The sequence below is a fragment of the Puma concolor genome, chromosome B2 (assembly GCF_028749965.1).
Source record: "Puma concolor isolate L17-30 chromosome B2, mPumCon1.1.hap2, whole genome shotgun sequence".
Classification (NCBI taxonomy): Eukaryota; Metazoa; Chordata; class Mammalia; order Carnivora; family Felidae; genus Puma; species Puma concolor.
Genome location: NC_141671.1, coordinates 43123813 through 43136281, shown reverse-complemented (window position 1 = coordinate 43136281; position 12469 = coordinate 43123813). Strand labels below are relative to the sequence as shown.

The 12469-nt window shown below is 58.5% G+C and overlaps 1 protein-coding gene across 1 annotated transcript; it reads right to left on the bottom strand.

Annotated features, from left to right (window-relative positions):
* Positions 1–118: 118 nt before the first annotated feature.
* Positions 119–8282, bottom strand: TMEM151B (transmembrane protein 151B). The gene is made up of 3 exons (XM_086706979.1): positions 7982–8282; positions 5374–5814; positions 119–4187 (listed from the first exon to the last, which is right to left on the bottom strand). The coding sequence occupies exons 1-3, from the start codon at positions 8102–8104 to the stop codon at positions 3060–3062; spliced, it is 1692 nt and encodes a 563-aa protein (XP_086563105.1). The 5' UTR covers positions 8105–8282; the 3' UTR covers positions 119–3059.
* Positions 8283–12469: the final 4187 nt, after the last annotated feature.

Genomic DNA, 12469 nt, shown 5'->3' with positions numbered 1-12469 from the left:
CTACCCCCCCCCCCCCACACACACACCTCGGAAGGGGGAAACAGAGGTGACAGGAGGGGCTCAGACTCCCTGCCTCCCCTGCGAGCTTCTGCTGGAGGTGCCACACTGGGGAGGGAAGTCGGTGAGTCATCTGCAACTTTATTATCCACCAGTTTGATTTGTACAATCTTTGCGCTTGGAAATCCACGACAGAAAGGCCACAGTGTGATGCACCCAATTGACAGAGACCCGTCTTCTCCCTAGCCAGGCCCAGCCCACCCCTCAAGCCCTTGTCCCCGCGCACGTATGGAGCCTTCCGGGTGACCTCCATGAGTCTGCGACACTCCATGGCTGCCCACGGGAGTCATGTCGACCCACAGGGCCACCAGAGAACCTGAGAGAGTCAGGCTGAGCCCCCATCTCCCATCCTCCTCCCGCCGAGGGGCCCAGAGCCTCCAGCCTCGTGGTCTTTTCCAAAGGGTGGGCCATGGGCTGCAGCCACAGCCTAGGGGTGCCTGCGCGCTCCAGGGACTCCTTCCACCAAGCAGGCGCCAAGCCGAGCACCACAGGGGGCTTGGGAGTGACTGCACTTGTGTGCCTGTCTGGGCAACCTAGAGTCTGTTTGTGCCTGACACCCTCTGACAGTTCTGGAGTGCACACGTGTAGATGTGAGGGTGTGTGTGAGTGTGAGCGTGTGTGTGTGTGTGTGTGTGTGTGTGTGTGTGTGTACATAGCCACAGCTGCTAGCAGAGGTTCTAATTAGAGAAACAAGAACATTCAGTGTAAAGTTTAATTTTAGAGATTAATTAATTTTCTGGTTTTCGTTTTCCCTGGCAATCAATAAAACTACCAAGAAAATAGACCAAAGAATTGGCTTCTCTCTAAGTCTGTGCGTGTGTGGGAGGTGAGGCTGTCTGCGTAAGAAGACCTAGGCAGAAATGGTCAATACAGGCAAAAATAATAATAGTGCCCCCCGCACCCCCCTCCCCCAGCTCAGGCTCTGTCTCAGGAACAGGCCTGAGGGAGAAGGAGCTGAGTTCCTTCCTCCTCGGAGCCGAGAAGTGGCCAGGCCGCCCAAGGGTATGACATCCAGGTGCCAAGAACTGGGGCCTGCGGCCACAGCTCCCACCACCTGTACCTCACAGATGTCTGTTCAGAGCAAAGAGGGGTGCTCCAACCTCCAGGCCCCCGAGGAGCACAGACTCAGGGCCCAGGCAGGTTCAGTGCTGGCAGGCAGGTGGCCCCTGCTGCCCAGGGAAACCTAGTGGACTGCTGTTCCCGCCTGCCCAAGCCTCCCCATCTCCTGCCTCCTCTGCCTTCCCACTCAGCCATCGCTACAGCAAAGTAAAGCTCAACCCCAGTGGGCCACGGGCCGTGGTGTCCCCACAATCTGTACCTCCCGAGTCCCCCAGGGAAGGGGACAGGGGGAGCCAGAGGAGATGTTGCATAGGTGGAGGCCATGTCCTTGGCAGGTGTAGGCCTGGCTAGGCTGGAGGAAGATGGCAGAGGCTGAAGGAGGGGACGGAGGAGCTCTGATGGCTCGGGCAAAGCAAGGAGCATCAGGGGTGAGCGATGGCGGCCGCCCAAGGGTTATCCTCTCCAGCCTGAAATGTGACCTCAATCCCTGGGCACTAAGTCTGCTGGGAAAACTTTGGCAGGAGAGTTGGGAGGGCAGGGGGTTGTACGCAGACATGCACACAGAAGCACATCAGGGAGGGAGTGGTGGCGGAGAGGAGGTGTCACAGCTTTAGGGGAACAGGACGTGGGGCCAGCGCCCTTGGGTGGTGGCAGGATGCCCCTCTGGGCCCCACTGCAGGGCTTCAGCTCATGGGATAGGGGAGGACAGAGGGGTTGGGCAAGAGTTAGAGAATTCCTGCCTCTGACCCTGACACTGGATTTGAGTTCATTTCTCCAGCTGGGGCTTGTGAGGACATCCTCAGTCCTACAGAGGTAATGTGTGGAGACAACCACCCTTTGCACCCCCCCCCCCCAAGTCTGGGGAAGCAAAAGTTGCCCCAGACACCCCTTTCAGTCTCCCTCGACTGCCCTCTCCTCTTTGAATCCCACCTGCTTCTAGAGTTTGTCACCCAGGTCTGTCTCCCACTCTTCCCACCCACTCACGTTGGCCAGCTTTAATGAACGCACCTAGGGGGAGGGTATCACCCCCCAACCCCCTCAACTGAAGGGAGAGCCCTCTCAGAACCCAGGTGAGGAGGCTGCTGCTGCCAGGGGGCTGCAGAGTTTAGAGAAAGGACCGAGGTACATGCCCTCCACATTATGCCTCCCTCCTCTCTGGGCAAGTGCTCTTTAGGGCCAGAGAGCCGGAGGGGGGCGGGGGGGAGTGACGTGTGCAGTGTGAGCACAGTCCCTCCAGGACCCACACTCCAGGGGCCCAGCGAGATAAACAGCAGTGAAGGGAGTGGCAGAAAGGAAACCCCGATGGTTGGGGCCAGCGCCAAGAAGAGGATAGCAACATTTGCACGGTTTTGAGATGGAGCATCGGGGCTGACATCTGGCCCCGGCTTCAGACCCACTGAATTCATTAGCTGGTTGGAAGCCAGCCCCGCTGTTCGCCAAACCACGGCGACCTCAGTAGAGAGAGGCCCTGGTGGGGCCAGGCAGCGATGGAAGGAAAGCCCCAATTTCCCTTCCCCACGCCTCTAAACCTCCCCAGCTGCACAGCGAGGGGCCTCACACTGGAGACAGGCCCCACGCGGTGCCACAGCACGGCCTCCACTAACAGTCAGAAGATCCATTGAAAGGCTGGACGGGAAATCTCGAGTGTGCGTGTAGGGCGGGGAGGTGTCCCCCTAGGACAGGGACGGGGCTGGAAGAGCCCACCGTGCCGGGATTCTCCGGAGCCCCCCCCCCCCATCCCCTCCCACCCATCGGTCTCTTTATGTACAGGGAAGGCGGGGGATCCGGACCCCATGGGGTCTGTCCCGCGCACCGTCGCCTCCCCGCTCCCCGCGCCGTGCCCAGCACAGCCTCGGTCACCATCATGACCCCCCTGCTACACGCAAGAAGCTCAGTCCCGCGAGGGGCAGGAGGGAGGGCGACGGGCTGCCCGGGGCCGGAGGTCACAGTGAGGTCTCTACGCAGGAGCCGTGGCGGTGCAGCGGCCGGTGGCTGTGGCCCAGACACCCCTCCTGCCGGTGCACGATGAGGACCGGGAAGTAGAGGGCGTCGTGGTAGGGCGGCGGCGGCCCGGCCTCCTCCTCGTCGTCGTCCTCGTCGTCCCCCATGCTGGCCTGGCTCGACAGCCGCGTCTGCTCGGTGGGGCAGCTCGCCTCGTTGACGCTCCCGCTCCGGCTGCGCCACAGGCAGCTGCGCCGGGAGCCGTAGAGGCGGCCGAGCGAGAAGCGGCTGCCCCCGCAGCCCGCCCCGCCTCCGGGCCCGGGCCCGGCCCGCGGGCTGGCGCAGATGCTGAGCGCGCTTCGCGAGAAGATGGACGAGCTGCTGACGGCGCGCTGGCAGTGCTCGCAGCTGCGCCGGTACGGGGCCACGCCCGCCGCGCCCGGGCCGCCCACCCCGCCGTAGCGGCACGTGGGCGCGTAGCCGCCGCCCGCCGCCCCCGCGCAGCGCGCCCCCAGCGCCGCCAGGTCCATGAGCACCGCCTCCGAGTAGCTGGGCACCAGCTGCTGGTTGGAGCGGATGTGCCACTCGAGCTCCGTGCTGTCCACCGTGTTGACCCGCGGCAGGCGGTGCGTGAGCGGCGGCAGCAGCTCGTCGCTGGGACTCAGGCCGCCGCCCGCGCTGCTCGCCGAGCCGGGACCTTCCAGGCCGAAGAGCTTCTCCACGTGGTAGTGCGCGTAGGCCGTGCGGTACTCGGCCAGCACGCGCAGCGGCCACGACAGCGTGAGCAGCGCCGCGGCCCAGAAGGCGGACGAGCAGGCGTACCACGGCGGCCGGGCCGGGTCCGGGAAGGCCACCATGAACTCGCGGAAGTCCACGTTCTTGAGGTGCATGCCCTCGCGCGCCTCCATGTAGTCGTCCAGGCCCTCGTTCTCGGCGAAGAAGCGCGCGCGCTGGCACAGGTACGCGTTCTCGGCCTCCACGCTGGCGAAGCTGAAGCACTTGGTGAAGCGCAGGCGCGTGGCCGGCGCGCCCTCCAGCCCCACCAGCGCCTTGGACACGTCGCGGACGCCGCAGCGCGCGTAGTCGAACTCGGCCTCCGCCACGTGCGTGTTGACGCGCTCATGGTAGACCTGCGGCGCCGGGGAGGGCGGCGGGAGTCGCCTCTGTCGGCTCACCCTCGTCCGCCCCATCGCCGCTCTTGCTGCCTGCTCAAACCCTAAGCCTGCCCTGCCTTCGAGCCCGCTTGGAGCCGGGTAGGATCTGCTTATCATCTGCTTTATGGAGCAGCGCAAGCCCTCAACGTACTCAACTAGAGAGGAAGACGGGCCGGAGCTCAGACCTGCGGGTGTATTCTAGTTTGAATTAAGCTCTGCTTCGTCACGGGGTCAGGCGCTGGCCACGAACTGCCCCTCGGGCTTGCCTAACCTTTTTGCCGTCTCCCATGTCCCCCGCTGCCCCCTCATGACCCCAAATGGCCTGCCCTTCCTGTTTACAGATGTGGTCCCTAATGGCCGGAACCGGCTTTGTCTTGGGGCTCCCTGTTCCCACCTTAGCTGTCGCCCAGCCCCCTTCCTGATTCTCACAGGCCCCAGGTTTCTGTTTACCCATCCCAAAACTGAGACGGGGGTCACCGTTATCTGAGAAAACCTCTTCCTCCAGGGCTGGAATAATGCCTAATCCTGGAGGGTCCAGTAAGTGCTAATTGGCCCCCACTCCACCTCTCCACGAGGCCTCCCATGACTCGACCTCCACCTTTTTGCCAGCAGACTCCCACCTCTGGGAGCCTTGGACTTGGCAAAGGGCCCCTGGCTTAAATCTAGCACTACCACTAAGAAGCTGCAGACCTTGGGCAAGTCATTGAGTTTAGGATTCCTTCCCTGTGAAAGAGGCCCTGGTAGCAGCCACCTCACTGAATGGGTGAGAGTATGCCGCGACACAGTGCCTGTGAGGCCATCTCCAACCATTAAGCACTAACCGGTATAGACCTTGGAGCCAGACTGCCTGGGTTCAGATCCCAGCTCCACCACATACTGTTTGACTTTGGCAAGGTACTAACCTCTCCAAGCCTCACTATCCTCATCTGTAAAATGCGGATAGTAGTTACCTACCTCATAGGGTTGTTAGGAGGGTTAAATAAATCAATGTGGTATTTGTAACGTATGTAGGGCAGAGCCTTGCTGCTAGTGTTTGCCGTTATTATTATGGTTGCTATTGCAGCTCACTGCTGCCTGTGCTCCTCCCCCTGGGAACAGTCAGTCAGGGTCCCAGCACCCCCCTCCCCTCTGGACTGGCCTGCGCTCCCCTCCAGCCCCTCACCTGGGTGGTGGTGTAGGCGTCTCCATTGCGGTATCGGGTGACCTGGCGGGTGCGGCGGACATAGTGGTAGCTGATGGCCTTCCACCAGATACAGGGCGTGGCCTGCTGCATGCGGCCCACACGCTCCCGCACGCTGCTCACATCAACACGGTGCTGCAGCTCATGGCGGGCTTGGCAATGCCAGCACTCCACCAGGTAGACGGCGTACAGCATGAGCAGGAAGGCCAGGGGGATGTAGACATAGCCGTTGGAGCAGGGGCTGTCGTGGTACATGAGGCTGTTGCCCTGGTAGGCGCTGCTGAAGGTGAGGCGGGTCACCGTGGTTACGTGGCACCAGGCCACGGCCCCCAGACAGCCGTACATGAGCAGCGAGAGCAGCAGGCACTTCCAGTGGGACTCACGGCAGAGGGACTTGGTGAAAGAGGGCTGGATGGGACGCTGCTGCTCAGATGGGCAGGGGAAGGTCCAAGGTGAACAGGGAGTGAGACAGAGTGGCAGGACCCAGCACAGAGATGGATGGAGGGGTGGAAGCCAGCATCAGAGATGACAGGGACGTGGCAAGAAAAGGTAAGACCAAGATGGGAGCCGAGGACCAAAGATAAAAGCAGAAATGACCCAGAGTGAGCCATGGGGACAGGAAATGAGAACAAAATGCCAATGCAGGGAAGTGTAGAGAGAGACACCCCAAAAGGCAGTGAGGGATCACAGCCAGAGATGGAGGGAGGAGGCCCAGGTGGCAGAGAAGACAGATGGATAGGATGGTACCCAGAAAAACACAGGCCAAAGACAGACATAAAGATGGCAGTGAAACAGGAGAAGGCGTGGATGGGGAAGACAAGGGAGGACAGATAGGCATCAGGGAAGGCAGGTCCCCAGCCAGGACTCCTTCCAGGTGTTCCAGGAAAGTGGGGAGGGACCCACTGACATCACTTTCCTGCTTAACAGGTGAGGCCCTCGCTTCTTCCAGGTTCTTTGAGTCCTAGGTTCTGGAAGAGCCAGTCCTGTTTGACCCATCCACTTCCCTGTCCCTCACAGACAATTAGTCTCATACCTCCTTTGGGAGGGGGCAGGAAACCCTCAGTTCTGACTCCTTCCCCACGTTCTGAACCCTAGGCCCCCTGTGAGTCCCCTTCCTGGACCCTCACATCCTTTTCCTGTTCTCAGAGGGGAGGGAGAGGACTGGCATCTCTGAGTAGAAGGCAGTCCAGGAGGAGATATCCAGAAGGGCCGAGGCAAGTGGCTGGGGACAGGGGATGTGGGACTGGGTGGGGAGTAGGGAGGAAGAGGTTTGCAGCCCAGCCGTTTGTCAAAAGAAAATGATTCTTGGGGCTGGCTCTCTGGGGGCCTCTTGAAGCACTTGGCCCACTCTGTCCCATGGTTGCCCCAATGAGTTGTTTACATGTCTAGACTGAGTGCTCCTGAGGGCAGGGTCTCCGTCTTTGCATCCTGGGTGCCGACCGTGGCACCCAGCACGCAGCAGCCACTTAATAGATGAGAATGGAGTTGGAATTCTGGTGGTGGGCTGTGCTTTCAACTCCTCCTCCCTGCTGTCTAGCTTTAGGAACCCCTCCCCCCCCACACACCCTCCTACTAGATCCTGATTTCCTCCAATTCCCCAGGCCTAACCTGGAGGCTAGCCACGGGAAGGGAGAAGAGGGTGGAAAGGAAGGGCACAGTAACAGGCAGCAGTCCCTGGGCCTGGTGTGAAATGAGAGGAAAGATCCGGAAGTGCAGATAGGTAGGTGGGCTAGGAAATAGCACACAGCGTATACAAACAAGATTAGGGTACGGGGTACCTTTGTGGGAGCCTTGTCCTTGGGGTGTGTACATATGTGCACCTTTGTGTGTCCACCTGAGTGTATCCCACTGAGCGCACATCTGAAAGGGTCTCTACCTGCAGGTCTGCCCCGTCCCATGTGCTTCTGCTCAAGTGCAGTGTGTATATATGCGTGTGCACGAGTGTGCCTAGGGGGAGGGGGGGGGAGGGGAGCAGTGCTACTGGTACCTTCCTCAGTCTCTTTGTCTCCAGGTTCAGAGGACTGAAGAGTAGGGCTCCAACTAGGGAGATGCTTATTTCCAACACTCTGAAGGATTCCTGGGCTCAGGGCCTCCCCCCACCCAGGAATGAGGGAGCTGCAGGGACGTTGGGAGAGAGGTGCACTCACTCCCAGTGACCCCGGGGGTAATCGCCTCTGTACACATTTGACCTTCTTAGGATCACAGCTCAGGTACCACCACCATTTCCTCTTCTGCCTCTGTAGCCCCTACAAGTCGCCCTTCCTTGCATTCAAGATTGCATCCCCTTCGCGAAACAGGAATCCTGCCACCGTCCCCACCCCATTCCGCCCGGGGTCCGCGAGGCTCCGCCCCTAGGCCCCTCCCCCTGCCCGGGACCCCCGAGCCCCGCCCCCGGCGCAGCCCCTTCCCCGCCACCGCGGACAGCTCCGGCCACCGGTGCGGGCATCGGCGCGGGACTGCGGCTGCGGCGGCCGGCTCGGGGTGCGGGGCGCCGGCCGCGCTGCGGCGGAACCGGCGGGGGCCGCGCGCGGCGGGGGATGGGGGACCAGGCTACGGCCGCGCCCGGGGAAGGGGCGCCGCCTGTTCTCACCTCCTCTCGGGCGGGGCCCTCGTCCGCCGCCGCCGCCGCCGTGGGCTCCTCCGGGACCCCGGGGCCGCCACCGCCGCCGCCGCCGCCGGCGCTCTCTCCCGCGGCCGAGCCAGGGGGGGACATGGCGTAGAGGGGGTGCGTCGAGCTCAGGGCTTCCCGGGGGGCTGTCGGGGGCCGAGGGCATCCTGCGCGGGCCCTGGGGAGGGGGCGGGAGGGGGCGGGGCCCTCGCTGCTCCCCACCCCCCGCCGGGGGGAGGGGGCCTGGAAAGGGCACCGGAGGGTAGGGGTCTAGGGGCTGGGGGTGGGGAGGCGGGCTGGGGGGCCGGGCCGGGGGGGCCGGGGCCGGGGGCGGGTGTCACCTTGAGGCCCTCGCGGCGCCGCTCCGCCTCCCGCCCGCTCCCGCCGCCGCCTTTTGTCTGAGCCGAGCTGGAGCCAGCGCGCCCCCCCCTCTTCCTCCCAGCGCAGGAGCCCCGCCCCCGGCCCCCCAAACTCCGCCTTCCGCAAGCCTACCTAATAACCACCCCCCAAAGAGGAGAAGCAACAGGGGCTCCCTACACCCCTTCCCCACTCCCAGCCCTGCTCACCGCACCCCCTCCTCCCGCCCCATCCTGGGAAGATCTGTGCAGCAACACTTCTCTGTTCCTTCATCGTGGAGGGGGCGCCAGCGGTTCAGCCAACATCCCTCCCCATCCTTGGTTCCCGCAAGTTCCTGGGGCAGAGGGTGGGGAGAGGAAATTGAGCCTTGGAACCCTAGGGAAGATCCTTACTCCCAGTTGGGTGGTAACGGGTTAAGGCAGGAGCCAGCCTTCAGACGCCTGACCCAACTGAACAGAGATGGAATAGGGTAAGAATTGAAGCTAGATATGAGAAAGGACTAACAGAGGGCAGAGGGGAGGACATTGGAACCAGTCTTCCCAAAGCCATTTTCCTTCCTTAGAAGAACAGCCCCAAAGAAGAATGAAGTGTGTACATTACCCTAGGCTGGAGACCAGGAAACCTGAGTTCTAATTTTTAATCCTGGCTCTGCCATTGAGGGGTTGTGTGACCTTGGGCAAGTGCCTTCCGCTCTTCAAGCCACAGTTTCCTCATCTGTGCATCGAAAAAGTTAACTGGACAATCTCTACGGCTTTGACCTTCTTCTGTGGGTGTAGGAGGCATAATCATACCCCAAGCTGGGCTGTGAGTAACCTACCCTTTCCCGCCATCTACCCACACTGCTCTTCTGTACTGCTTAGGACAGGCAGAAAGAAAACTGACATTCATTCATTCCTGGATGCATCCATGCAATAAACAGATATTAGGTCTCTACTGAGTACCCTGTTCAGAAATGAAACATACGATATTCTACCCTCAAAGAATACAAAGTCTAATTGGGGATGGGGACCAATCATTATGATAAAATAGTATAATGGGGGGGGGCACCTGGGTGGCTCAGTCAGTTGAGCATCTGACTCTTGATTTCAGCTCAGGTCATGATCCTAGTGTTGTGGGATTAAGCCCCAAATCAGGCTGTATGCGGAGCATGGAGCCTGTTAAGATTTTGTCTCTCTGGGGCCCTGGGTGGCTCAGTTGGTTGAGCATCCAACTCTTGATTTCGACTCAGGTCATGATCTCATGGTTGGTGAGTTTTCCCCCCACATCAGGTTCTGTGCTGACAGCGTGGAGCCTGCTTGGAATTCTCTCTGCCCCTTCCCTGCTGTCTCAAAATAAATAAATAAACAAACATTTTTTTAAAAAGATCCTCTCTCTTCCTCCCTCTGCTCCTTCCCCCCCCCCACTTCCCCACACTCTCTAAAATAATTTTTTTTTAATCTTTAAAAAAAAATAGAATAGGGGTGCCTGAGTGGCACAGTTGGTTAAGTGTCTGACTCTGGATTTGGGCTCAGGTCATGATCTCCCTGTTTGTGGGTTCAAGCCCCCCATCAGGTTCTGTGCTGACAGCTCAGAGCCTGCTTGGGATTACCTCTCTCTCTCTCTCTCTCTCTCTCTCTGCCTCCCCACCCTCCACTCACTGTCTCTCAAAAAGAATAAACATCAAAAAAGTAGTATAAAGGCTACACATATTCAATCTGTGTGTGCACAGTCACTGTGGAATCCTACTGCTTGCCATGTGTTACATTAGAGTCTTTGACATATATATATTAACTGTTCCCCCGTTTACCCACAAGAAACCAAGGTAGAGGGAGGGTAACTGACTTATTCAAGGTCACCTGCTGGTACTCACAGAACTAATCCTAGAATCCAGATCTTTCTCATTCCAAAGGCCATGCAGATGTTTGTGAGTAGGAAGTTAGTTTAAGGCAAAGCTTGGGATAATCTGGTCTTTGGGGATAGGGGACAAGCGTACTGATCTGCTGGGATGGTCCTGCCCCTCATCTGAGGCAGGTTAGTCACTGCCTCCACCCCCACATACACCCCCACTCCTGGTCCTGCCTCCATTTTCCTACTCTTCTCTTTCCAGGCAAGGTGAAGGTGGATGGTCGGCTGTCTGCCTCTTGCTTCAGGACTATCCAGCCTGCACGATCCTCCAGTAGTCAGTGAGTCCTTCCTCCCTACCCAAACAGAGGAAGGGTGTGGTCCTGAAGAGCCCTCTCACTTGGTGGCTCACTCCAGGGTCTCTCACTCATGCTTTGTGGGAAGTCCTGCCTCACATCTAACTCCAACCCCTCATCTTACCTCAGCCCATTCCATTTAGTTCAGTCCTCACTGCAGACAGAGTGCAGAGTTCCTAACCCTTCCCTTTCCCAACCCAGATGGGATCCTCACACTCTCCACTTAGTTGTTATCATCTTCCTCCTGTTCCCCACCCCTACTGCCTTCCCTTCTCCCCCTCAGGGGGCTTTGGAGGAGAGCTAGCCCAACTCCTTTTGGCCAACCCCCGAGCTCCCAAGATAAAAGCCCCCCAACAACTCCCCTTCTCCATTCACACACATAACCCTTCCTTGGAAGCTCGGGGGAAAGAGGGGTGAAGGGAGGGGGTGTGGAAGGAGCCAGCTGACCAGCTGGTCACCATGGCAACTGGGCCTGTTTTCTGAAGATGAGCTTGACTGGGGTGGGTGGAGGCTGGGAGTGGGGCACTACAAAGGGAACCAGAAAAAAACGGCGGAGAGAGAAGAGGACTGGAGGGGCTGAGGAAGCAAAGTCAGGGCCCTGACCACGCTGAGGCCTGAGTCAGAGTCCTCATGTCATCTTGCCAAATGAAACTGTATGGTCCCTGTCCCCTTTCCTGAAGTGTCCCCCTAAGGGCTTCCTGTCAAAGTGCAGGCTAGGTGCTGGAAGCAGTGCGTGACTCAATGCTGCCCCCACGTGGCTAGAAAAGGGGCAGCTACACACCTGTTCTGGTTCAGAGCGAGACCCGGGACTGAATTGGGATAGGTTTTTCCTTAAATTCAGCCTCCGTATGAATGAAAGGAGCAGTCACTGCATCTTCCTGAGTTTCTGTGTCCTTGCCGAAGGTTCAGATGCCCCAATTCCTTAGACCTTCATAATAAAAGAAAGAAAGTTTCACTGAAAAATTTTTTCAAAGTTTTGGATTAGGGGCAGGAGAACCGTGCTCTGCCTTTTCTGACTGATTTTTGGCAGGTCAACTCACCCCTCTGGGTTTCAGCTTCCCAACTTTAAGATGGGAATGTGATCGTGCCAGATTTTGAGCCCAAGTCGTCTGGGTCTGGAGTGTATGACTGTATTTTTTGCTCCAGCCTTTGAGGAGGAGAGAGGAACATGTCAGGGGAGGAAGTTGAGAACATCTGAAATCACGCTGACCTCAAGGGAAGGAGATGCCTCAATTTCCTTGGGCTTTCCCCTCATGGCGTCTCACTGCCTCATGTTCAACACATCCTCTCCACTCTGGTCCTCCACGGGGAGGAAGAGCAGTGGGTCATCTCCTCCTGTCTGTCCATCCACTCTCTTCTCTTTACTCACTGCCCCCCCTCCAAGCACACACACTAGGCACTTCTCTTCTCCCCAGCCCTCTTCCCTTCCCATTTCCAGGTCAGATGAAACCGTCCCTTCCCCTCACCCCACTGTGTAGTTGACCCCACTCCATGGCCCCACAGCACCCTGTGCTCACTCCTGTCTTAGCACAATCAGTCTGTATTGTAATTGTCAGGGAGATTTGTGAAGGCTAGGGCCATGGGACATTTTGGGGTGAGGTGGGGTTAGTGGTTGTTGGTTATTACTGTTACTATTGATACTTGCTTTTGCTTCCAGCAGAAAAACCAATGTCAGGGGCGCCTGGATGGCTCAGTCAGTTAAGCATCTGACTCTTGATTTCAGCTCAGGGCATGATCATTCTCTAAATAAATAAATAAATAAATAAATAAGCTTTAAAAATAAATTAAAAAAAAAAAAAAGAAATACCAGTGTCAGGCATACAGGAGAAGCCCCATACATGTCTGTCAGATAGATGGTTAAAATGCTGTTGCACGGAGGAGGGCAGTAGGAGAGCTGGTTAGTAGCTGTCTACACTCACTCCAGCTTCCTTCCACC